At 38.7% G+C, this 27,699-nt stretch overlaps 1 protein-coding gene across 1 annotated transcript in view; it reads left to right on the forward strand.

Moving 5' to 3' along the window:
- lgr6 (leucine-rich repeat containing G protein-coupled receptor 6) overlaps positions 1-27,699 on the forward strand; it is an 81,739-nt gene that overhangs the window by 43,533 nt on the left and 10,507 nt on the right. The window contains exons 3-11 of the mRNA XM_016560748.1: positions 12,772-12,843; positions 14,693-14,764; positions 17,585-17,800; positions 18,646-18,717; positions 22,586-22,654; positions 23,357-23,428; positions 24,677-24,748; positions 25,306-25,374; positions 26,129-26,200. Coding sequence (XP_016416234.1) covers positions 12,772-12,843; positions 14,693-14,764; positions 17,585-17,800; positions 18,646-18,717; positions 22,586-22,654; positions 23,357-23,428; positions 24,677-24,748; positions 25,306-25,374; positions 26,129-26,200 — 786 coding nt within the window. The remainder of the gene's footprint in view (positions 1-12,771; positions 12,844-14,692; positions 14,765-17,584; positions 17,801-18,645; positions 18,718-22,585; positions 22,655-23,356; positions 23,429-24,676; positions 24,749-25,305; positions 25,375-26,128; positions 26,201-27,699) is intronic.

The raw sequence follows: 27,699 nt of genomic DNA on the forward strand, positions 1-27,699 counted from the left end.
TTGGACTAAACTTTCCCAGAAAAGTTTGCTCCAGATGCTAAACACCTTTGAACTGGTCCATGACGATGATGTAATAGGTTGGTGTGGCTCTGTGGCTCCACCTTCTTTGATACAGAAGGTTTATTTCTTCTGTTCAATCAGTCGAGGTCAGATGCGAGATGCTTCATAATAGAAATTGAAGTCAAAATTTTAATTGAAAATGACACTGACACTGATATTTCATGTTTAATACTGTAAAGCTGCTTTCTTTAAAGGGGTCATATGATGCGATTTCAAGTTTTCCTTTCTCTTTGGAGTGTTACAAGCTCTTGGTGCATAAAGAAGATCTGTAAAGTTGCAAAGACTAAAGTCTCAAATCCAAAGAGATATTCTTTATAAAAGTTAAGAGTCAACCACGCCTACCTAAAACCGCTCATTCTAACATGCCCCCAGATATCTACGTCACTATGTGGAAATACTAGCATATTGCTGCCCAAATGTGCACGCAAAGAAAGAAGGCGTGGTTTCAGGAACAGCAGTAGTGTTGATGCAGCATGTCAGGGAGACGGTGTGTGTTTTAGTGCGAAAGCAAAAGCACTTTATTTGGCCTTTTCCGGAAGTAGATGCAATTAGGAATCATTGGTTAAGATTTATTTACAACAGAACAGCACAACCCAGATGTTCGAATTTGTGCAACGCATTTTATGGACGACAGTTTTTTGAACCTAGAAGAGTACAAGGCTGGCTGTGCACAAAGGCTATTTCTAAAAAAAAAAAAAAAAGGGTCAATTCCGACTTTGCTATGACAATCTGGCGCTTCTGAATCAGTGACTGTAAGTATGTTTTGTTATTAGTTTAAGTATTTGCTATTGACTGTTCAAATGCGGAGTTTTGGCAGAGCAGAGTAACGCGTCGTGTGTGTGTGTGTGAGGGGAACAGGGTCACATCACAGGAGAGTGAACTGCCTGTCAGAAATCATAGCACGTCAGCTGTCTTAACCGCGGCTTGTGTACTGCATCATCACTGTGTCTGTCACGTGACTCTGTTGCCCTTTCGGGCTTGAACTGATGGTAAAACTAACGACATTATTAGCTGTCTTGATATTTACTTTGAAAGCTGAAGCGATTATGGTAAGGGGCGTTACATTTCCGACGCTTGCTTGTGGTGTTCGGCCAATCACAATGCACTGGGTCAGCTGGCCAATCAGAGCAGACTGCGCTTGTCAAAGAGGGGGCTTTGTTGAAAACGATGTGTTTGAGAGAGACGTGTTTATCTTTGTCGTGTTTGTTTTGTTATTGAAAGGAAAGCGTGCTGCACATAGTTACGTATCTAAACATGTCTCTCAGCAGCATGTGCAGCGTCAGGATGTTTGCTAACATTAAACTACTGCTCAGGTATTTAAAACTTCTTTGTACCCCTTAGTGATGAACGAAAAACACTTCGCCATAAGTATATCGGGGCCTTAAAAGTGAACACCTGCTTTGAATCGCACCCTGATGATGCAAGACCCTCAGAGCCTAATCCAGCATAGGACTTACATTATGAAACAAGGCTAGAGTGCACCAGGCCGTGATGACCCTTAAGCCCCTCTCTCGCCGGCCCACTCTGACCGTGTACCCAACTAAGCCTCAGCATCTGATGTTTTCATTGTAGATGCTTGTGCAAATCAACGAAAATGTGATGAATACTGCTCTTTCTCTCTACCTCTCCTCTGTTCTCTGGGGCCAAATTTGGAGATGAAAGCCTTGAAAGGTCTCATATGAGGAAAAAGACCAGCTGCAATTTTAATGTAACCCCCTCAACAGACTCAACCCTGCTTTGCTCCCCATCTCCGATTTTATGACAAGAAGCCAAAAAAACAAAATATAGAGCTCATGTCTCTGGCAGGCTTCAGCCTTGGAGGAGTGCAAAGGGTTTTGTTGGTCTCTACTGTCCACTTTCATGTCGTAACATTTTATGAGACATACTTGTTGCTTTGTGTTGCTTCCAGTGAGGACGTGACTGCCATGGAGAGGACTTTAATGCTGTTTTGACCCTTTTGAGGACAGAATAACAATGAAGCATGAATGAAAACACTAATACATGGACACAGACAGACAGATAGAGATAAATAAAAACAGAGAGATAGATGAAAAGAATAGATAAATAGACATAAGGACAAAGACAGACAGATGAAAACAGTGAGACAAACAAAAATACAGACAGACAGAGATGAAATAGCTAGACAGACAGACAGACAGATAGACAGACAGACAGGCATACAGACAGACAGAGATAGACAGACAGACAGACAGACAGACAGAGATAGACAGACAGAAGACAGACAGATAGATAGATAGAAAAATAAAGAGAGACAAAGACAGAGAGACAGACAAGACAGAATTAGTCTTGAGAGTTTTGTTTAAATTTTTTGTGATTTTCACGTGGAACAGCAATAAACAGAAAAGCCTAAACTTGGCTTCATCAGTGACGGAACAACCTTCGTGAGGACACAAACAGTAGTACAACTGTGCTTCGAGTGGAGAAATCATTGGTACATCATAGTTTACTATACAAGGGGAGGTAAATGACGTTGTATCTTAATTGTCCAAGAAATACAGAGGGGTCCTTTACAAAAATTTACTAAACACAAACCACAGCAAAAACACACAAATCACGTCTTGACAATGTTTGGAATTCACATCTGTTTGGTGTATGTTTATACATGTAATTTGTGTATTTTCACACAAAAAAATTGTGTTTACATTTCAGCTGCAGTGAAAATCTAGGTAACGAGAAACAGTTTGAGACAGATAAATCTTTTTCAGAACTCTGGTATGTGTGGAGAGGATGGTGGATTTGATTTTAAAGGGATAGTTCACCCCCCCAAAAAATGACAGTTGTGTCATCATTTACTCACCCTCATGTTATTCCATACCTGTATGACTGATTTTCTTCTGTGGAAGTCAATAGATGACAAAACGCTTTGGTTACCCACATTCTTCAAAATATCTTCTTTTGCGCTCTGCAGAAGAAAGAAATGCACACAGGTTTGGAATGAAGAGAACAGAATTCGATGTTTCCATGCTGTGCTTTAATCTACATTTGCAAAAATAACAATTCCAAATACAGCTTGGTTAGAAAAGTCATAAAGCTATAAATCTGTCAAAATCTACAAACCAAAATTGTAATCTTCATAAAAGCTGTTTACATTACACATTTTTTACAAATTGGCCTTGTGGGCGAACAAAATCCCTCCCTTCTCTTAAGGACGTGGTCACGTGACCTGAAGGAGGTGGTGGTGAATCATTTTGATTGACGCCTGTCAGTGCAGGTGACAGCACTGGAGTCACCTACCGCAGAGTGCTGGATGCTTTCCCCCGCTCTGTCCTGCCATAATAAACCAGAACCCAACCGGCAGCCCCACTCATATGGAGCAAATTACACAGCCTGTGTTGCTATATCCATCAAACAAAGCCCCCAACACACACACACACGCACACGAACACATGCACGGACTCAGTGTAGTAATTTGTAACATGTCTTGTTCAATGTGATGGTCGTCAGATCAATGTGAAGTGATCACAGAGATGAGCTGTACACTCCACACACACTTACAGTATGAAAACAGAGAACCACACACAGAGAAATAAGCTGTCTTCACATCAGAGGAAGCTTCTGCCGAGCAGATGAGCAAATACAGACGCGCGATCATATATATTCAGCATGAAGGCCGATGACACGCAGTTAAAATAACACCTTGCGCAAAACGCAAAAAATTAACATGACACAGTGTCTGCTTTACACGCCAGTAAGATAAACAGCGAGCTGCCACAAAATAAATCAAAGTCCTGCTATTAGCTGGAAAGTATAACTGCAGAAATCCTTTAAAGTGAATGGTAGATCTCCTTACACACATCAAACGAAAACTTCTTATGAATATAAATAGGTCCTTTAAAAACACACCTAGCAGACACGCAGAATGAAACATGTTGTGGCAGAGCTCGGCGCAGCGCCAGAACTGACACTACTGTATTTAGATATCTTACACGCAAGATTCCCAGGATTTCACTTGTTTCCGCTGTGCATCTCTGTAACGTTTAATTCAACTGTATCCTTAATTTTAAATCTATTTATGAAGAATCATTGTTTATGGCCACCATAACCAGAGCAGGTGGAACTTGTTTCTTTAAATTTCACATAATGGCTCAATAGAAAGGCGCCAGGAACTTATTATTGTAGCCAGCACAGTTGGAAGATGCTTAAGTGACTTGCAGTGCATTCATGGTACATGAATTTGACCACTCAGGCTCAAATGGAAAAACGAACCTGTGGCAACATTTCTGCAAAATGATATTAAATTGCTTCTTGCAAGTGTCTCTTGACACTTTCAAAGTGAAATGTCCAGTCAGTAGCGCTAAAACCCCTTTACCTGAAACAGATGAACGTGAATCTGGTAACTTTTCAGTATGTTGGTTGTTGTATCACAGCAGTTCGCTAGCGAAATGTCCAGTGAGTGTTAATGCTCTATCCCGTTGAAAAATAAAACCTAAACGAAACCCTATGCTGAACCTAACCGATAGTGTTAAAAAAAGCAAACAAGACAAAAAAAACACATTTTCTGAAGTAACTTTAATTGTGATTTTAACATGCTTCTACACGTCTTTGACTCGTGTTTAACAGGACTCGTACTCGAGCAGTGCAGTGCTGTACCAGGTGCGCTACCGAGCAAGTTTACTACATCAGAAAAGCCATATAATGGAGTGATAAAAATTTCAAAATTTATTAGTTTAGTATTGCAAACATGTTTTGAGGTCATAACATAGCATTATGGACGGAAATGCACAAAAAAAAAAAAGTCTTTAGTAATCGTAAATCTTCCCATTGCAATCATAATTTGTAAAAGTGTGTTTTTGGAGTTTTGCAGCAATGTACATAGATGCATGCTTTTTCTCTGTTGCTATTTTATCAATTCATGGATTACGGGTGAATTTAAAACCACAAAATTGCCATTTCTTGCATCTTACGCCAATATTTGAACTAAAGGAACATGGTGAAATATGTACAATATCAGCCAGACATTTGAACACGCCTTTAGTATTACTGTTATGTCGCTGACACAATAATTGGCGAGAAACACATTATCTTTAATAAGATCCCTTTCCTGAGGTTGGTTACTAACCATATTGAGGAATGTTTAAATGCATCTCTATGGTCACTGCGCAGTTCAAGCTAAATAAATAACTAGATTGGAGGTTGCCACCCACCTGCTTTTGCAGATGATCTCCTGGGGTGCACCACTCCCCTCTTTCATTGATCTTTAATCCCTGTCATTAAGCATTCATTTAACACTCGCGAGTGAAGCGTGATTAAACCATCTTCAGAGTTCTGGGTTTGTCTTATATCCTGTAATTAATGAAGGATAACTGCAGTGACTGCAGACTGGAGGACAGAGAAGCTTACAGTCATCAGAACAAAAGCTTCCATCTGCTTTAATGACTGAGCTTAATATCAGACTCTACTGTATCTGCGATGACGTGGCCTCGTTTTTCGGTACACACATCACTGTAACTTTTCTATCTGAAAAATATGGCCTTACAACATTTTTTAAAGAGTTTTACTGGATCAGGCAGATCAAACGGGCTCTTGTTTGAGTTTGTCAGGCTTTAATTTGTGATGTAGCCAAAATCACTGGGAAAGAGTATAGAAATCTGACTTGCTGTGAGATAAAAATCTTACTTTCATTTGCGTGGTCTAGCTGTAAGCCAATGGTAGCTTTAAGTCATGCACTGTTTGCAAAGCTTGCCTCTGAAGTCACACACCGTCAACCTTAAAGGGGTCGTATCATAAGCAATCAAATTGTCCTTGATCTTTGAGATAAAAAGGCTTGTACTATGAAAACATACCGTAACTTTCAAAACTCCAAGCTGTAAAACGTCTATGATGTCAGATGCTTGACACAGGATCGTCCATGTTTACACGTCATTGATGTCTATTGGATGGTCAGAAACTTAAGCCACCCAGTCATAAAGGAAAATGACAGAGAAAGTAGAACAGATGGTATTTCTCAACTAAATAATGAATAGGAATGTGCTCGTAAGTCATATACTTTATTCAGAAAGGCATGCATATGACTTTAAAATGAGTAAAGAATTCTTCCAAATAATAGGAAAAAAATATTGGTTAGACGAGCACGAAATTAAACTCCCCTTAAAAGAGATGTACTGTGAACTCAAAATTCAAAGAAAAAACTCAAGATATAAAAATCGGGGGGAAAAGTCAGAATTGTGAGATCCTAACTCAAAATTGCAATATATTTACTAGGGAATTGGTAGAAATTGTGAGATCAAAAAATTTATTCATATTTTATTCTGTGGTGGAAATGGGCTTCTATCCAACTATGTTAGTCTGCAGTCACTTTAAGACCTAATGCATGTATCTTATATACTGTGTTGAAAGTTACAATCCCAGATAAAGAAACTTAATCGGTAACACTTTATTTCGATAGTCCACTTTAGACATTCTATTAACAGTAAGTAACTTTGCAACTACATGTCAACTAGCAGTTAGTAGAGTATTAGTAGACTGTCTGCTTAATATATTCTAACACTTTGTCAACTTATTCTACTAACCCTAAACCTACCCTGTCTACTCTGAGAGTTAGTAGACATCTAGTTGCAAATTAATGAGAATTAGTTGACATATAGTTGACATGTAGTTACAAAGTTACGTATAGTTAATAGAATGTCTAAAGTGGACTATCGAAATAAAGTGTAACCGCTTAATCTGGTCATTGCAGGAGATACAGGTACATAAAATATGACTAATAGGCTACATGAAAAGGTCAAATGTGATTTTTGACACATATAAAACCCTTAAATTTCAAGCTTAAATTATTAAAAGGTGATGTGATGGCCTCTTTAAAGAATGTCCCAAAGACACATTTGCATCTGTGTTTTACTTCAGATATAATCTCCTTTCTTCTGTAGATATTGTCAGAACAATATATCAGCAAATCGAGTGCTCTGTGCAGATGTCTTTCATCAGACAGCAGTCTGATATTACAGTCACAATGTCAAACGCAGATAAACACACTTAGATTAGCACCTACGTAAAAACCCACACCCTACCCATGTGTTTGCAGATAACCTCTTCTCCTTTCTCTTCTCTTCTCACATCTTTTCTTTACCAAAGATAATGCCACCTGGAAAGATTGGATGTCGAAATGCATCCAATCAACGCCTTTCACAGCAACCCTCATTTTGATTCTCTTTAGTAACCAAAACATGGTAACATACTGCATTTAGTCAAAGTGATGTTCATTGTACCATGACTTCAACTGTCTGGATATCTCTGACACTTCATGTCAGATTAGACTGAATGTTTTTTTGATCTCCTCACGGATTCTTTTTATTTTAGAATTTTAAGTATTTTAGTCAATTTTAGTAAGTTACTAGTCAATACTACTAGTTTGTAGTGTAGCCAACTACAGTCATAAATAACTTTTCAAAGTAGCTTCCACAACACTGGCTTGTGAAATCAAAGTTAGGACAATTTTGGTATGGGGAATCAGTCTTAAATCTTATCTGTTTTTCTGAAATGTAAATTTTTGGTTAGTCTTATCAGAGATGTATGACAGTAAAGACATATTACAGGATTTTTTTTAAAATATGCCTTCTCACACAAGTGCCCACATGGGACAGAGCGTGAGCACTGTGATAAAGATCTGTGTAAATGCCATAAAATCAATCAATTTTTTTTACAAGAGAATCAAAAGGTGCGCAGAGTTTATAGTGATGATGAATACATATTCGAGAAGACAAGGTCACTTTCAGGGAGCTGGCGAGAGTTCGGATTTCAAAGCCAGATGAAGTGCAGTCACAACGTGTACATTTTTCCATTTGATGATCCTCCTCAGGCCAGGATCCAATCAAAAATGATTTAGCTATAGAAACGTTTTCCATCACGCTGTGAAATTGATATCGCAGGAAACTATATTGCAAATAATATGACCCGGTTCTTAGGCTTTTAGAGCCAATGATATTTCCACCAGTCAGAGAATTCTTCAGATTCAATTGTTCAATAATGCAATACATATGTGGTTTAAGCAATTTGTTCAAGTAATCACTGTTTGTGCAGGTTTATATTTGCCATTGTTTTGCAGTGTGCTTGTGGTAATTGCAAAAATAAAGAATTTAATAGGTAGACAATGAACGTGAGCTCTTTAAAAGCTATCTCAAGGGCACAGTGTCCATTTATCTCTATGAAAGTAATTTATCATGTAGGCTTTATTCCAAAAAAGGAGAAAAAAAAAGTTGTATTGTTTGCGTACTGCAACATGTTAATAAAAACTGTAATAAAGTTTGATTATGGATGTGCAGGTCTAGAAGGAATCTGCTGACGTTTTTATGCACTGATTGAGTGGGAAAATCTGCAGAATGGATTTCAACATGGTAGAATATGGTAAACTGACAGGCTAGCTGCAATCATCATTACATTTGCCAAAATGTTTAAAGTTGAAAAGTGTGCATTTTTTTCAGTGTTAAAATACCATTTATAAGTTTAACATCCTTACCAGCCAAACATAGCAACATTGTTTAATAGTGTTAGTTTTGAAGCAGCACTACTAGTTTTTTTAACCAATAGCAGGCAGGGAGTGCGTTTGGGAAACCTGTTTGAAAACAATAGTTTACTCCGTTTTGCACTTCAGCTAATAAACAGCTATGCGTGGGATTTACATTTCGTGAATGACAGGTATTTCAGTTTTGCTGAAATCTGAAAAGCTTTTTACCCTTTTTTATTTAGCTTTTTATTTTGCTGGAATAGATTCCATGTGGATAAGGGAAAACACTTCATAATTCAAATTCCTCATTGATACATCCATGAGATGAGAGTAAATGAGAATACATTATGAGCTGAACCAGTATGAGTCCCATCAAGGCCTTATTTTTCCTTCTCTGCTAACAATTCTTCTCTGAAACTCAACTGTAATTACCTCTCCACGAACAAACCAAAATGTAAAAAAAGACGAGTATGATTAAAGTTTTACGGTATTTTGGCCCCCAATGAGGCATCTAACAGAAGACAGATGTGCAGGGGGCCTAACACTAACCAGCCATCCCAAAGTTTTTTGCCTCTGACTTGTGCTGCTTGTTGTCAACACAGCTTTCGGTGGTCTAATGACAACGGCCAGCCTTCACCTTTTTACACACACTATCTGAAACGCAGGCGATTCTCGTAAACTACTCCCAATAAACATGCGGTTGCTGCTTTATGAGGTCGCAATTGATGCTAAAAACGGACTGGAACTGCAACAATAGAGCTGTTAGGAGGTTGTGATTACGCTTTTTGACAACCAAATGTGTCCTGACACTTAATTTCAACAAACATCTGTGGTAAAGTTGCAGTATGAAAAAGCTCAGCTCACACCTCATCTGATGCAGACTTTTATTGTTTGGTCTGATTTAGACAGTTGTTGGAGATCCCACACTACAGCAAGTAAATACGCTTTGTGTAACTTGCATCCAAAAAAATGCATTACTGCTGTTTTGAAAAACTGTTTTTGAGTCTTACGCCATTTGGTTTGAAGATCAGTTTAGAGCTAAACCCCAAAATGTATCAAAGCTTTTGAAATGGTTGCCACCAATAGCATATTTTTCTCATTCACACCTTCCTTAATCTCACTATTCAATGATCCTTTGTAGGGGAGTGGAGTGTAGAGGGCAGTTTGGACAATTTTGGACTCAGAGCAAAGACTAGTAAGGCTGGCACAGGTTATTAGGGAAGGGTTCAAAGAGGTTCTGTTTAATGCAGTGTCTCTAGGCTGTTTTCACACTTGGTTTGATTGCTTGTTTTGAACCTGAGTTTGATTCCACTCCTCTTGTCCTGCCTCCACTGGTCTCTTTTCATGTTGTATTGGGTTTGAGGTAGTATGTGTAGTATAGGGGTGGCCAACGTCAGTCCTGGAGAGCTGCTCCAACCTTGATAAAAACTCACCTGCCTGTAGCTTTCTAGTAACCCTTTGACCTGGATTAGCTTGTTCAGGTGTGTTTGATTAGGGTTGAGGCTGAACTCTGCTGGACTGTGGCTCTCTGGGACCAACGTTGGGCACCGCTGGTGTAGTAGTAGATCCCCAGAATCTGCCCAAATCATTAATGAGACTACCACTGTGAGCACTATCAGTTAACGACTCAGGACAAGATGATGCCAATGTTTCATTCTCCAAAGGCAATTTATTCTGAGACAAGCTGCACAGAATACTAAAATGCTACTCCTAAAACTTGACTAGGTTATCAACAGAGCATATGGTAGCCAATCCTGCTCCTGGTGGGCTACAGCAGAGTTCAGCTCCAACCCTAAACAAACACACCTGAATGTAATAAAGGTGTTCAGGATTACTTGATGATATAGGGCAGGTGTGATGTAACAGTAAGGTAGACCTCCAGGTGCAGGTTTGGCTACCTTTGCAACAGAGGCTCACAGATTCAATTTAGCATGGATTGGGTTCGTATTGACTGCAAATAATACCAGTTCACATGACTCAAACCAGATTTTTCAAGTAACTATGGGCTGCGATTTGCTAGAGCACACCACTGTTCAGAAGACCATTTGCACACCAACTAATTGAAGCAAGGACCAATGTCAAACAGAAGCCTGCATTAAAATATCTAGTGCAGGAGCGTCCAGTTGTGCTCATGGAGAGCAATTGTCCTGTTAAGAAAAAAATTCCAGATGGGTGTGATGGGGCAAGTTGGAGCTAAAATCTGCGTGGCAATGGCCCTCCAGAAGAAGGATCAGAAACCACTGCTCTAGTGAGAAAGACTTCATATACAGAAAGGAAATTCCAATTTGTGCATACATTCCATTGAGTGGCGAAATCCTACTGGATTTGTCTTTCTGTGTACACAGTGCACCAAAATGTAATTGCATTGAGATATTAAATAAATCTCATTTTGTTCCCATGGCCAGATTCAATTTTGAAGAATTTACAAACATTCCTAATATTCATAACAATACACTCATCATTTCTTAGAAGAATATACAACATGTTGACACAAGTGGCTTAAGAAAATTAGCATTAAAGCCATGTTTGTCTGTAATGTGAGAGAACACATAAAGCAGAAAGCTCCAGTGTTTAGATACATGACTGAATTATAACGAGGGATAAAAGTTGACCGCAGGGCTGGCGCGAGCTTTCAGCAGAACAGCTTGCTGTGGTACGTGCCTGAAACCTCATCCGACACGCATGTGAAACCGTCACTGGCCTATTTACACGGGGTGAACCGCTAAGCTTTGCAGCCTCCAAATCTGACACTTTTATTTTTGCCTTCCCCAGCCCCTCCATCCCCCTGCTTTATTTCCCTCTTTCTCTTGCCCTGCGCAAAACAAATGTTTGTGAAAGAGTGGCGGCACACGGTCTTACCAGAAATAGAGTCAATGGATGGGAGTGTGGTCTGGCACAACATGAAGTGATAGCCATTAAAAACCTCAGAGACTTCATGGCTCAATGGCGGAAGACGGTAGTGTGTGTGAGCGCATAAGGGAGTGTGATCTGTCAGACCTTGACATAGACCCAATTCTGGGTTTTGTCGTTCTGCTTTCTGGGCTCGTGTGGCCCTCAATGTGCCTGTATACAACACGGTTGTTGCTTTGCCAGAGCTGTCGCACCCATCACATTAGCTAAGCTGACTTACATGTTAAACATTGGCAGCGATTCTCAAAACTTTCATCTTGTCACACAAAAAGAACCGTTTGGAGTACACGAGGAGATTGAGGCTACTCCGGCAGGATGGAGCAACTTTGAGGCAAAGAAGTCTGGAGGTATGGGTGGTCCTGTTTAACTTGTCAGGACTCCTTGTGAGGCTTCGACAGACTTTCCTCAAACTCTGCCACCCAGGAAAACAGGCATGAACGCTTATTAAGTGATTTGTTTGATAAACAAATTGATTAGTCCGGATGGGTGAGCCTACAGCTGGTTGATATTTGCTCTCACTCTCTCTGGGAACGTCTTTCCTGTGTCTTGAGTACTTTCAGAGGTAACTATCAGCCATGATGCTCTGCTTGGCAGTGGCTGTGTGTGCATTATACAGCAATTTTCTAAGGGGTCAACTGAAATTTCGGTAGATAACTTAAAGGATGATTTGTTGAAATGACTAAAATTGGATTTGGGCGCCTATAGGCCACTTTTGGCACTGAACGCATCATGTGGGTATGATTACCTCAGCGGAACAATTTCTGTTTAAGACTGTCTGTTTGACATCAGGTGACATTGTACTCTCTGACTACATTATATTCTTGTTTGAAAACACCATTTTGCGTTTTAGTAAACACGTCAAACTCAAATAATTTGTGCACTGATTGTACCGTGAGGCCCTCAAACGATACTAAGGTCTAACAACATACCGTTGAGTACATTTTCCACTTCAATAGCAACTCTAACCATTTTATCTTTGGCCATTGTGTATAAATTCACTTGTACTATGACATGTTTGTTGCCACAGGAGGCAAAAGGAGCTTAGAGCGCATTCATATCTTGGCTCCGCTTTCAAAATGTTTTGACGTGTTTGGAGACCATACAAAAGAGAGATTTCTGTACATGAGTGGTTAAAAACCAGCAGCCAGAGAGATCTGAACCCCAGCTGCTGTGGTTCTTGCTTCCAAGGAGATCTCTCACTTTAGTTTTCACCATGAGCTCTTGAACGCACACACATGCATACTCGTCTTTATGAATTCACCAGATTCTCTTCTCTCTGTTAAAGTCATCAATGTGTTGGACTGCAAATGAACCAAACCACTTCTTTTGTCCTTCCACAGGAGACTCTCGGGCAACCACCTGAGACACATCCCTGGCCCCGTGCTCCAAGGCCTCTACAACCTCAAAGTCCTGTAAGTAACGAAAGACAGAAAGAGCGAGAGTGCTTTTGTTTCAGTTAATGCTTCTGTGGAAAATAACATTCAGGGTGATTCATTCTGAAAAAAAGACTTTTGTTGCAGTGTCACACACTGCGAAATTAGAAACGGATCTTCTGACAGGTGATGATTCAGGTTTTGCTTTGCGGTGAATGGTCACTGAGCTGTTCTTTATGTGTTTGTTGATGGTTTATTGACAGATTTTAATTTTATTGACTGACTTAAACCCAGTTGATGGAATTGAATAGGACAGACAAAGACCAGGCATGGAACAACTTCATTCACGCCAACATGCATCTCAAAATTTCCACATAGGATTAAGTGCACCTTTCCATTCCGTCCTGGAAGCTACAGTAAATTTGCCCTGTATTGTCATTCAACAATACAGTGACATTGTTTGTTTTTTTTGCACACCACAAAATTGCCCTGCCACATCAAATAATTTACTGACCCATAAAGTGAAAAAAAAAACAATCTTATTCATATCTTCATTATGTGCCCATACATTTTCAGTAACTGTACCTGTGTTGTTAAAAATGCTTGCTTTACCTGTTTCTAGATTTACATTTTAGTAGGTTAATGAGAACATTAATTTAATTTAGTTCAGTTTAATATTTAATATCCTTTCCCTTGTATAGAAAACAACATAATTGTAATCGTCAGATATCTTATTTCAGTGGTCAATGTCGACAAAAAGGGATTGGGTTGGGTATAACAATAGTTACAAATTTTCTTTGTTTGCTTTCTGTGCCCTGTTGTGTTTTGTACTATCTTATTCAACAACCGAACTTGTCTGAGGCACAAGTACCTGACCTCCTGACATTTAAACTAATGTTCAGTTTTCAATGAGCCAGACGGAATCACATTTAAATATGGAATCACATAAACCAAAACAACATGAAAAACATAATGAAAATATAACATCAAAAGCATCTGTTAGTGAAAATATGACAAAACTGAAAGTGCGGTGGGGGCATGTACTTTGTGGCATTTGAATGACAAAATAATAGAGGCTTGCTCACAACTTCATAAAGACTTCTGGATATTTTATGTCTAGATTCACAATGGCTATGGTGGCACCATGATTTCCTTGATAAGGGCATTCTGCCCACAAAGGCGTATTTATTCCTTCAAACACTAGCAATTCTCTGCTGCGTGGTCAAATGTCAGGAGTTTCATTTGATTGGACATGATAAAGCTGTCTGCCTTGTAATTAAAGCTCAACGTCTGTGGCCGCGTGCTCTTGCGTTGGAATAATTCGCTTTGTTCAAAGAGCTCAGTGTCATTGTTCTACCACTTCCTGTTTCTTTCGTTCTTTTATTCGACGAGTCCTGTGAGCATGACCTCAGTGGCCCACCCAAGCAGTTTCTCCCCCTCATTCTGTTTCCTCTTGTTCAGTCTCTCTGCCCCTCCCATGTTCTGGTTTTGTCCACTGAAAAGTGCACCACACAGTACCTGAAATCATATCTCCTGACTGATTGATGTCAGCGACAGGTAACCTCATCAGCAGTAAGCTGGACAACTCTTGTGCCCTGAAGCCATACTGACATGCTCTATTTAAAAAAAAGGCCTTTTTAGTCTGTTTTTTGACAAGTGTTAATGCTCAACTATACCACCCAGGAAACACATATGGAACTGACTAGTGGTGACTTTTTTTATACATTCCGTTAATACAAAGAGAAGGCCAGCCATTGCCACTACTAGTATTATCTGTATTTTTTTTTTATTTTTTTTTTTACAATCGCATTTAGTGTTTTCAAATATTTAATATTCACCAGAGCAGAATTGATTACCTTTCTAATTTTAATTTATGGTATCTTTGCAGGATGTTGCAGAATAACCAGTTAGAGAGATTGCCCAGTGAAGACCCTTGGGAATTACCCAATTTGCTCTCTCTGTAAGTATCACATAGATCAAATGATCAAAAGCAAACTTGGGCTGTTAAAGATTTACATGAAACAATGGTGTATATTAAAGCAACAATGGATAGGCTGACATGCCAAGCGCAGACCACCTGGTTGTGACCACAGCTTCAAGCTTAACAGCTGGAATAAAATGGATACACTTGATTCAAAGATTAGTCTCATGTGAAATGTTATTCTGCTTAGAATATGTTCCCATTGTACAATGAAATAAATCTAAATGGAAGTGGAACTGTTTGTCCAGGAACTTTTACATTATCAGGAATTGTGTATCAAATATTACATCATAAGCACAGCACACAATAAATGATTTAGCACCCCTCTATCAGATAAGGTCTCTAGCAGTAGTTATTTGGTCTACAGTGCAATCTAGTCATGAGGTAACTCTTGGCATTTCTCTCTAATAGAGTTGATGCAGGAAAGCCCAGTTATGTATATGCCTATTAGGACCATTAGGCCCTTCATTAAAGAACTCCCCACCAGGGAGGATCAAGTTTGCAATTTAGGACACACATGGTAGTGGTAAAACAGGTGTTCTTTGCCTGTATAATAGTGAGACAAGTAGAATTTTTTTCAGCAAATTTTCTTCTTTTTTTTTGGATTCTCGATCACAAAAAAATGTCATGCAGCTCTTTGCAGAGGAGATCCAACAAATAAAGAACCAATAACAAGTAACAAAATGCATAGTAGTTCTTGTGTGGTCTGTGCAATTCAGGACTTAAAATGAATACAGTTTTGAAAATGAATTCAGTGGATCTGGATTTGTACTTTTTCCCTAAGAGCTATTAGCTAAATGCTAACTCACAAGAGAGACAAATATGATATTCTTCTTGAGGAAGACAAAACGTGATTACGTCACATTTAATATCAGAACGGTGAAAAAGAGGGCTGTTGGCGCATCTGGAACCCATGAGGAAACCGCCAGACACTGTGCACTGGCTCCTGAGTGAGCGCTGGGAGATTCAATGAGCTGTGAAGAGCCCAATTTTCCATCAGTTACTCTTCCCTCTTCCCTTATGTCCAAAGTTTCCCTCCTAATCGGAATCACGCCCCCTTCCTAACTGGTTCCCCATGAAAAGGTCAGAATCTAAATATTGTCTGGTATTTTGTCTGGCCTTGTCCATCTGCTCCACTTACATCCACCCCTCGACTCCTTTCAATTATTCCCCATGCCAGTCAGCATCCTGGAGCGGAGCCGCACACCCACTTTTTCCAAATGAATAATTCCATGTAAATATCCATGCGCTCATTTCCTTCTACCTTTGCGAGGATGTTTTCATTAGAGTCATGGCATACAAATTTAATTCCTTTGCCACCAACAGAGTTTTTTTCCGCATGGAAGATGTGCCTGGTTCCAGAAGAGGCTCCAGACGTGCATAGACTGTGTCCAGGCCCTCCCTGTAGTGAGGCAGAGACTCTGGCATTCGTCCAGACAACTTATGCTCACTTTCAATCCCCCATAACAAAGAATATGCAGTGATTTAGCTAGGTGCTCTATCCTGAGTTCCCACAAGAGTATAAAGGCATTTAGTTCTCAACAAACATGTAATTTAGGGTAATGATAAGATGGGGATCGGTTAACCACTGGGGGGGGCTATAAGGTTTGAAGTCCACTGGCGCCCGATGTAGACAGAGGGAAGATGAGTTGGGGCAGGACAGAGAATTGGTGATGAAACTCATCTTTGTTTCTTTACTAGAGTTTAGGACTGTAGGCTATACTTGCTACACTCAGCACAGAGCATCCTTTGATGTCAAGACCATCCATCCAGGATTTAATCTATGAAAGAAAGATCTGATAAAAATCCAGTAAAAGCTGAGCAACACCTTCCTTAAATCAGAGGCAACGCAATACCTTTTGATGATATGATGCCTACCAATAAGATTCCACACAAAAGGGACCACGTAAGCAATGTTTACACATTCAATTTCAAGTCTTTAGCCTAACAAGCCAGATGATTGAGGCGTCGTCAGCAAGATGTTGGTGTTTACCTAGCAGGGTTGCACAGCATGGAAAATGCAGTCTGAGAATACGGGGCATTTTTCAAGCCAAATGGCATTGTACTTTGGGTTCAAGTTCTTCTTCGATTGATGCTCGTCGTGCATTACCCTCAGCTGAAGGACTCGAGGGTTGAGAAGGCCAGAGGGGAGGTGAGGAGAGGCCAGTGTAAAATGAATGTGTGTTAAAGGTCAAGGGGGAAAAATGCAGAGGAAGTGCTTGCGGCTAACTCCACATGCTCTGCTGCTATCATACATCACGACTCGCTGATCGCTGAGGTTCAACACACCCCCCATCCACTGAATCCAGGGGGCAACATTCATTAGATCAAAGTCTTAACTTGTTGACATAGGGAGGACATTCGTCTTGGTTGTGGAGATGTCAAGGTCTGTGAACAACAGCCTTGCAAAGAAATGTGAAAGAATCCAAACGTCGGCACTTTCAATTATTTCCAGCAACCTCTGATGTTTTTTTTTTTTTTCACAGCTTTTATCTTTAGCTCAGTTTCTTTGTTTAATTTTCAAAAATCAGTGGAGAAAAACAAGTATATTTTATGAAGGGTGGGTAATGCACAGTATCTAGTTAACACAGGTTCAGAAACTTCCGTCAGTAATTCATCTACATGGAAAGAATATACTACCTGTCCTGTAATTGCTCATTTTCACTAATATCTCCTGCTAATTTGACTCCTGGTGACCTGGTTAAACATAACTGACTGTATTATCTGATAATTTTCTGCTACATACATAAACTGTATACGGGAATAATCATCTGCTTCTGTTCATTCTAATAAAATCAGGCGTCTGGATGCCAACCTGATTATGGAGGTGCCAGCAAGGACTCTCTCGGGTATGCGGTCCCTGCGGCACTTGTGGCTTGATGACAATGCCCTGACAGAGATCCCAGTAAGCGCCCTCAATGACCTCTTTTCGCTCCAGGCTATGACCCTTGCCCTAAACCGCATCACCCACATCCCAGACTATGCCTTCAGGAACCTTTCCAACCTGGTTGTGCTGTACGTATCTACTTCCACACAACATGAATAAACCAAGTAGGATGTATTCCTGGATCAACTTGTTTAATAGCTAACCTCAACAAATATCTAGTCCCTTCAATCAGATGAGAAATGTAGGAATGTTCTTAAAGGGATATGTCACCCAAAACTGAAAATTCTGTCATAAATTACTCACCCTCATGTCGTTCCAAGCCCGTAAGTCCTTCGTTCTTCGTAACAGAAATTAAGATATTTTTGATGAAATCCAAGAGCTTTCTGATCCTGACTGCAACACAACTGACACATTCAAGGCCCAGAAAGGTAGTAAGGACATCGTTAGTGGTTCAACCACAATTTTATGAAGCTACGAGAATACTTTTTGTGCGCAAAGAAAACAAAATTAACAACTTTTGTTGTTCAACAATTTCTTCTTTTCCGTGTCAGTCTCCACCGCACGTTCACAAGAGTACAATGACACATGCAACATGAGGGTGAGTAATTAATGACTGAATTTTCAGTTTTGGGTGAACTAACCCTTTAAAGCCCCTAACCCCAATCTTAAATGTTTTACCCTAACCCTTGATCTATTTGACTAAATCACACTAACTATAGTGCTTGTGTCAGTATGAGGAAGGGAAACCATGAAATAAGAGGAAGTTGGAACACATGTCTTGGTTTGACAGGACACCACAAGAATCTTAAACTCTTTCAATTACAAAGCAGTGAAATGATAGTGTGGATTAATTTTATATCTCATCCACCACCGGTTTACATTCATTTGAAGCAATGTACACAGCCAAGCAGGTGTCATTCCTGGGGTATGTTTTGATGTTTACTATAATCCTAATGAATGTTTTCATGTTTAGGCATCTTCATAACAACATGATCCGGACCCTCGGACAGAACTGCTTTGAGGGACTGCACAGCCTCGAGACCCTGTAAGTAAGACCGTCCCCTCATGAAAGATTAAAAACATGAAAGCATTTCCTGTTTTTAATGCAAACAAACCCTGATCTGTTATTTGATTTTGGCATCCTCTTGCAATAATTATGGAAGGGGCTGCGTCTATAAATATAAATCAGAATTACTAGCAAACTCGCCTGACTCTACTTATGCTCAGTGGTTCAGCTTTGTATGAACTACAAACAAATCATTCTTTACACAATACTTCTGCTGTTGAGATACGCACATGTTAATTGCAGTACCTTGTTTTCTTAAAAACACTCTTACCTCTCATTAAAATGAAAGAATGAATGTATGGCAGTCTTTCATTTTCTGTGATAGAAACAACAATAATGTCCTGACAATGACTTCAGTGTTGGGTGATTTCTTTAGTGTTCCATACAAAAGTATACAGTGATTTTTAGGGGAACTTTGTGGTTTTAGCTGATTTTGGTATCACAGGCTACCAATTTTTAAATTTTTTTATATGCTTCCATTTGTCCTTTTGCGTCATATATTTAGCATAGGGTCATAAAAGTGAGTGGGAAATGTAATGGGACAAATTTTATTGTCTGAATACTTATGTGTGGTTATGCATTCTATCACTACACTTTTTTTTGGCGCAATGTCAATAGCATGACCCATGTTAGAGGTTGTTGAATTTATATTATATATTTTATATAATTTTACTTTAACTTGAATGCAATTTACCTGACAGTCTGCATGTAAAACATGATGAAATTAATAATAATATGAATATGGACAAATTAACATACTAGTAAAAATACAGAACATCATGATTTCATGACTACTGGCTACAATTTTCATATCATAGCTGAACAATAGTGCACATTCTCTGCTGGAATTCAGGCTATATATGGTAATCTATACATTACTGAACATGGTAGATTGAGATCAAATGTTAAATAGGTCCAATAAATACACTAGAAATGCTATTAAAATGCATGAGAAATTTTGAAAGGGGCTTACGAACCAGAGCCAATGCATATTTGTAATGTAATGTATGAAAGACATTACATAGACCATGCTATGAAAGTTTGGCTTTAAAAGAATAAGCATATGCTGAAGTCACGGTGGTCTCCAGGATACCGAGAGGTTCACACCTGCTTTTTAACAGCCTGCTGAAGTGCTAAAGATGATGTTTTCCTCTTTACGAGAAGGATTTCAGTCTTGAGAATTGCACACACTGAACTGAAACACTTCATTTGAAAGCAATCACTGAGAAACCGTGCGCTGAAACTCTCCCATGGCGATTCTGTCGCTCGATAAATTTGGCTTTTGGAAGATTTGTTTCAAGGAGAAAATATTTAAGTTCTTGAAAATGACAAAAATGATACAAGGCTAGAGTGATAGGAAAATTAGTTATGAAATATATATATATTTGGGCTGAGGAGGGTACCTTATGAATAAAAGAATTTGAAAAACATTTCTATTGGGGATAAAGTTTAGGAGTCATTTGTACATTACACTCTTTTGTACAACAAGAAACAAGAATAAGTCACCTGTATCAAGTATGTATGCATTACAATTAAAATCCCACACTATTAAAAAAGCTCCCAGAAACTGTAATATGTAGTCATGTTGCATATCGAATAACATTTTAATGACCGTTATAATGATGGCTAAGCAAGGAACTAATCTTCCTGAGGCAAATATTCTTATATGTAACATGACACACTGGAAGAAATCATGCCAGCTGTCTCAGTTCAGTTGCACATGTGTGTTTGGGAAGTGTTGAGCTTCTTGAAACAACAGATGGAAACATGTTTGCCTTCTTTAGGAGGTCTCAGACATCTTTTCGTGGGACAATGTGCATCTTTTTATTGATGCTACTGTAATCCCCATCACTGTAATTATCTCTGAAAACGCATTCACAACCATCAGACAAAGTGGCCACCACAGTGTTGTTTTGTTATGATGCCTGATGATTTAGCTTTCAAACAAACTTCTGCGTGGTTTGACGAATTGTAAATCGAGGTAACTGACAGCTCCCATTCTAAACAATGAGGTCTTCCCAGGAAATGAAAGGCATTCCTCTTCTCTGCTATATCAAAGTAATGTCTCCAAACAAGACTGACGGATGTTCTAAACAAAACCAGGATGTAGACATGGCAGAACCACGCGGCACGGCTCGCCCACAGCAGCGTGTTCCCAGTCTCCCCATATGCAGCCCATTTTATAGGCCGCAAGAGCAAGTGGATTTCCATGCGGTGTTTGAAGAAAATTACTTAAACACTTGCATGACTCACTAGAAGTGAGCGAACTAATGAATAAAAAGATGTTGATTCACATTCATATAATCTAAATGGCTCATGTTGTTTAAAAGTGCTACTTTTAAAAAAATAATTCTTTATTGGCATTGATGGTTCCATGAAAAACCTTCACCATCCATGGAACCTTTCCATTCCGTTTTTTTATAGTGGAAAAATGGTTCTTTGAATTATTAAAGTGTTCTTCACACTATGAAACATTGGTTCTTTTAAAGAAAGGTTCTTTGGGGAACTAAAAATGGTTCTTCTATAGCATCGCTGTGAAAACCCCCTATTGGAATCTTTATTTTTAGCATTTACAAGTAAGCCATTCATAGGTTGACGCCTCTGTGGTGCATCCCATCCCGCCCGCCAACAATGGTTCAACCAATGCATAAGTTTGGGGCGTAGCTATCTTTGTGTTTGAAAATGTGTTATTTTTGCAATTTGGTTGGTGATGCTAATGGTGCAGAAATACTTCAGCTTTAAGCGAATTTGTCATATATCAAGAATCTCCTGAAATATTTTTTTTCTTTTCACCTCAAACTTAGGCCAAGTTTGCTTTAACACTCTTGTGCAACACAGACACACTCACGCACACATAGACACACACATGTACACCCACACACTGGAATTAAGCAAGTGCTTCGCCCATTCTGGATGGCGGCCAACGCGGGTCCACCCCTATTTCACCAAGCTTACTTCAAACGCACTGGCTACCTGCCAGAAACGTTTTTTTTCCCTTTTCAAAAAAAAAACTAAAATATATAAACATTTGGACTGTTTTGAAAGTGTACACTTAACACTAAAGGATAAGACATATAATTATGGGTATGACGAGACACATTGAGCATTGTAACTGTGGGGAGCTGACGATATGACTAAGACCTGGGCCTTCACGAGGGGATACAGGGCCAAAGGCACCTATTAATGCCGCCCAGTTGCCTTTACTGTGCAAAAAGGAGGGTTTGTGGAAAAAAAAGTCTCCTGTTCAATTATAGGATTTTCCCAATAATTATTCTCTGAAAAGCTCCAAAAGAATCAGAGATGAAAAGGAACGCTGAGATCCAAGGAAAACAACATGTAAACTATGGCCATAAACACATTGTTCTTGCACCTGCGTGTAAAGGCCGCTCGCCCTTAGCAACCGCCCATGTTTTGGTTCAAGCGCGGTTTTTGGACGCAGGTTTCCTAGAAGGCTAATGAAATGCATACAACAAAAATAATGTATGCAGAGGAGAGGTCACGCCATGTCAGATTAGCTTAGAACAGCTGTCTTGGTCTCCAAGGAGCGGCCAACACGGAAAACCCGCAAGGTCACAGGGAGGGATTTTGACTGATTGGAACCACAGTTCTTAAGTGTTTGCTTATGTTACAGACACGTAGGATGAAAGATCAAATAAAAATGTCAAAACAGTTGGGCTAATATGTGACGAGACTGCTAATTGTTGTTCGAAAGGTAGTCTTATGCAAGATGCAACTTAGACATAGCTATGCTTATTAAGTCCTAAACATTTGCACGTAGAAAATCTTTTTCTCTTAGCTTGTGTTTCTCAAAGTTCTTCTGCTCTTATGGTTGGTCTCCTTTCTCTAGGGAATTGAACTTCAATGACCTTCAAGAGTTCCCCGTGGCCATTCGCACACTCGCCAAGCTTCAGGAACTGTAAGTAACCGAGACTAACTTACCCGGCATACATGCGTCAGTGTGCTTCCTTTAAAGTGGACCGCTTGGCCTGGCCTCGTGCTCCTTGTAAATCCCACTTAGTCCCTAGAATGTGGTTCTCAAGCACAAGTCTCCTGAAAAAAGCAGATGCTTGGAGATGAGCTCTTAAGTCCTTCCTTCTCAAGTATCCTAAAGTGTTTTTTGCCTGCGGGACTGCCTCCTGACAGGTGTTTCTGTAAGATACAAAGGATGTTTACATGGACAAATGTGAATTGACGCAACCAAATGGCTCACACGTGTGCTTATGGAGGAGTTTGAGATAAAATGCAACTGGACTCGATAGTCCAAGGTGATGAATTCATTTTCGGCACCCAAAAAGGACCTTATAGCCTTGTTTATTTAACACGTGTAATTACTTTAGACTGTTTAGAATTTTCGGATTACAATTTGCTGGCAACGTGTGTGCCGTAAATTAACTTTAGCATGTTATATTCATAGTGACGGCAGATGATGATGAATTATAAGCTGTTGCAGTAGTTGAATGTGCGGCCGCTCCGAATAGCACGTCAGCGCTACAATTTATAGGCTATACGGAACAGATGCAGTTAGCAAAAGTAGGATTTCGCTGGATTTCCTCATCCCATAGTGGATTGTGTTCAAGTGTGCAGATGGTCATATTCTCACTCTCCATGCGTCTTACAGGGGTTTCCACAACAACAACATTAAGGCCATTCCCGAGAGAGCGTTTGTGGGGAACCCACTTCTGCAGACCATGTGAGTATCTTGTCTCAGCAACTTCTCTGAGCTTCTCTGTTGACTAAACATGCCTCACTGTGTGATAGAAAGACATGTTATAAAAGTCTGTTTATCTCAGCCAATGGACCAGGAAATGTGCGACAAATATTTGGGTCGTTTTACAAACGGGTGCCTTTTTTGCCCTCCCTGTAGTACCAAATGTATTGAGTTGTATTCAACAAAATGGACATGGAAGTATGTAAAGGGTGTAATTTTATATATTGAACCATATATTTTTTACATTTACATTTAGTCATTCAGCAGACGCTTTTATTCAAAGCGACTTACAAATGAGGACAATGGAAGAAAACATTTTTTTGCTTTTTTTTAGCAAAAGTTACAATGGTAAAAATGTTGGCATTAAAGATTTTTAAACATAGAAACAGAGATAAAAGCAAACGCAAAATTAGTTTTATTTTGACTATGTTTGTCTATATGATTAGATTTTCATTGACAATGTGTTTAAAATATTTTTAAACCTTTTTTATGTTTTTAAGAGTGTTTCCAGTTCACATGTCAATCCTGTTACCAACATAACTACCTATTATTAAAGTAATGTACTATTCCATAGATTAGAAATAATAATAAAAATAACACCTTTTTCACACTCTACCCCTATTAGAAAATATGTAAAAAAAAATTATTGAAAAAATGGACATAAACGTGTCAAAAGATGTCATTCAATCTACTGAACAGTACTTTAAAAAAAAAATGCGATAGTTATGATAGTAACAGAGTTGGCATAAAATTATTTTAATTAAAAAAAGGAGAGATAAAGGCAAAATTAGCTCTATTTTGTTGTTTAAATATGGTAAAAAAAAAAAAAAAAGTTATCTGGTTATGTCAACCCTGTTACCAATTTATTTGGTTTTACATTTCAGCCCTGTTACCAAGATTTTGAATAGCAAAAAAAAAGTATTTTTTTTTTAGTTAGAAATAGTTTGAAGAAATAACAACATTACACTAAAAAAATCTCAGTAGCTAAATTAATTGTAAAATTGTCATCCCTGTTACTGTACAGTACAACAAATAGTTACATCTCAGCATACAGCATATTAGCTTTTATTAATTTAGATTTAATTTGGATATGGCACTGTGTCATTTATTAACGCTTAAATACAATCTTTCCTGAAAGAATGTAAATATCCTTGTCAAAATGGAACAGGCACTCATTTAGAATGATCTATCCAGTTTCTAACAAAAGATGTCTTTTTCTTCTCTGTTTAGTCATTTCTACGAGAATCCCATTCAGTTTGTTGGCAGATCAGCATTTCAGTTCTTGCCAAAGTTACACACGCTGTAAGTACAAGTCTATGTGTGAAATGATAACACACACATGATTAAACAGAGCAGTTTGGCTTCTGATAAGGCACCACTAAAGTACCAGTTGGCAAATGTGTATAATTTCCATTTCATCATTGCTTTCATTTTGATGAATACTGTAATCTTGCTTGCCTCTTGCCATCACGTCTCTCATAAGTAAACATTGAACTAGTAATTTGTCTCCAAAAAAACAGCACAATTCAATTATAACCTCATAAATGCCAAAATATGAGATTTAGCTTTTCAAAAAACTAATAAAAAGTCATTTATCTCTCTCCAATTGCACAGAGAGTGCATACGAATGCTGTGAGAGTCTATTCAGCCTTCATTATTTTGATATGAAGTCTTCCGTTGTTGATTTTGGGTAGTGTTGCGAGTGTAATCAAAATGATGGAATCAAGTGGAATAATATTGCCTCTAGATGATGGAGTGCTAAGTGTGTACGGTAACAGTAGACATCCCTGTGGTTTTGCTGGACGACATCTTCATTAGCAGAACGATCCTCACTAATGAGTTATCTAATCTCGTTTCAGCTCTTTGAACGGGGCCACTGAGATCCGAGAGTTTCCAGATTTGAAAGGAACCACCAGCCTGCAAGTCCTGTGAGTCTGAGATCAAATGTCCCCATTTCACGCAGGATCAGTTTCACTTAAGAGACTTCCAGAAGTTCTTCCCACCGATGAGGACAAAGGAATAACCGTTGACAAAATAGAGATGCTTTTACTGAACTCTCACCATGTCAGCGAGTTTCGTACAAGGTTAAAAATGATGCAGGGCGAAGGCATACTGAGCCGAGCACTTATGTTTACTGGTGAATGATCGGTTAATATAAAGCCCTGTATATAATTACTGATCCTAAAGGAGTGTTAAACCGTTCATTAGAGTTAAAGGAGAAGGGTTTTGAAATGGGTTTTGGTTGCGCACCAATCTCACGGCATTGTTGAGGGCTGTCTATGGGCTGGTTGGGATGCTCAAACTAAACAAAATTTTAATAATGCCATTGTTTATTAACAATTTTAAGGGAAATCATTACATCTTTGCCTATACAGCTTGGGTAGAAAGCTACATTTACTGCGCCTTGTATTTACCTACAGGTCTGAAACGCACTGAAAATACACTTTTTTAAATCAGTTTTAATAAGATTTGTCTTATTTCCATTAAAAAAAAATGTCTGGACATCCTTAAAACAAGATAAACAATACTCTATTTACATTAGCAAAACTTGTTCTAGGGATAAATCTCAAGTTCTTATTTTTTTTTTCTTATAATCTTTTGCAGTGCATGCACATTCTGTTTCTGTCTCATGTTTGGCACACACACATTCAGTGCAAACTCTTCTCTTTGATTTTCTCTCAGTACGCTGACCCGAGCTGGACTGACCGTCCTGCCATATGATCTCTGCCACCTGCTGCCTAAATTAAGAGTGCTGTGAGTTTCCAGACACAAATATGCTCCTGCAACACACAAACACATTCGAAAGCTCATCTCTAAACGATTCCTATAGATCAGGGCTGGCAAAGGGAGTTCAAATTCACCCTGAGGGATTTGATGTAGCCAAACTTTCAAGGAGTTCCTAAAAGCCTCTTTTAACATGAAGTTCAAAACACATCAGCAGGCAGATATTTAGCCAACTTTACAAAGACAGCAATGTGATCATTTGTATCAGTTGTGCCATGCTTGTGCAAACAATGTAAAAGTTTAAGAATTAAGTAATTTTTTTAGATCAAGCAATTTTTACTTTTTTGCTTTGCTTTAATCACTCTGTTTAAGATGGATAAGAGCAACCACTTAAATGTGGGCAAGTTCAGTTAGAGAAACCCCTGCAGGAAGAGTGAAGCTTTATGTAACTGTTCAAATGAAGAATTAGACCTCTGGGGAACGTAGCTGCTTAACATGACATTCTCTCTATATATATTCGCTTATTCTCTCTCCAAGGTTTCTTCTTGGATAAACACTTCAATACATTAATTAGGTCAAAATAAAGACAAAAACAAATACTAAAAGTAATGTAACTAGTATGGCAAATTATAATGTAATTCTATAAATAACATTAGGAAATGTTTACATGTTTGTTCAAAAACAGTATAAGGGAGAGATGGTGCATGTGTAGAAAAATGGGAAAATTGTAACCCTCATGTGAGATCGTGCTAATTTGAACTAAAGAAGCAAAATCATACCATTATTGCCAGATTTTGTACATTTCTCTATACAAACAGTTTGGTCATTTTACATTCAAGTAGATAGCTCTATGAGAAATGACTTGCCTCAATTGGGACTTAATGGGAAATGCTTAGCATTATCATTGAGGCTTATTGTGCAAGTCTGTCATTTCTGTATTACAAGTGTCCGAACTGCTAATATAATGATTGTTATATGAAAAAAAAAATGTTTACACTTTTTAAACTGGCACAGAACAATTATTCTAAGGGGGTGTTTACACACAAAAAAAAATAAAAAATTCAAATAAAAAATGTTGGCCATTCATTTACACAATAACGTTGTTTACACGTTTTTTGAAAACGCTGTTGTTATTGTCTCCATGTAAACTACAAAAACATGAATTTGTGAAAACTGTGACTTGATGTGCATGTGTATTACGTGTTCAGTCTATAGGTATGTATGCAGACACAAAGTGTTTCTTTAACCCTTGTGCGGTCTTCGGTCACTTTTGACCGAAGAATTTTATATTTTGAATATTTAAAAATCGTAGCTTCATCGGAATGGTACGAAACTTGGTGACCTTTATGGCACTTGGTATGTGAACACACAAAATAATTGAGGGCATGATTCGAAAAAGCTAAGTGCTCGTAAAAAAAAATAGTCACACTCATGGTCTTCGGTCAAAAATGACCGACCATAGGAAATGAATGGGAAATGGCAAATACAGAACGTTTTTGTGTGTACAATCTACAAATCCCCCACGATGC

This window comes from Sinocyclocheilus rhinocerous, unplaced genomic scaffold (assembly GCF_001515625.1).
Source record: "Sinocyclocheilus rhinocerous isolate Xijiao unplaced genomic scaffold, SAMN03320098_v1.1 scaffold980, whole genome shotgun sequence".
Classification (NCBI taxonomy): Eukaryota; Metazoa; Chordata; class Actinopteri; order Cypriniformes; family Cyprinidae; genus Sinocyclocheilus; species Sinocyclocheilus rhinocerous.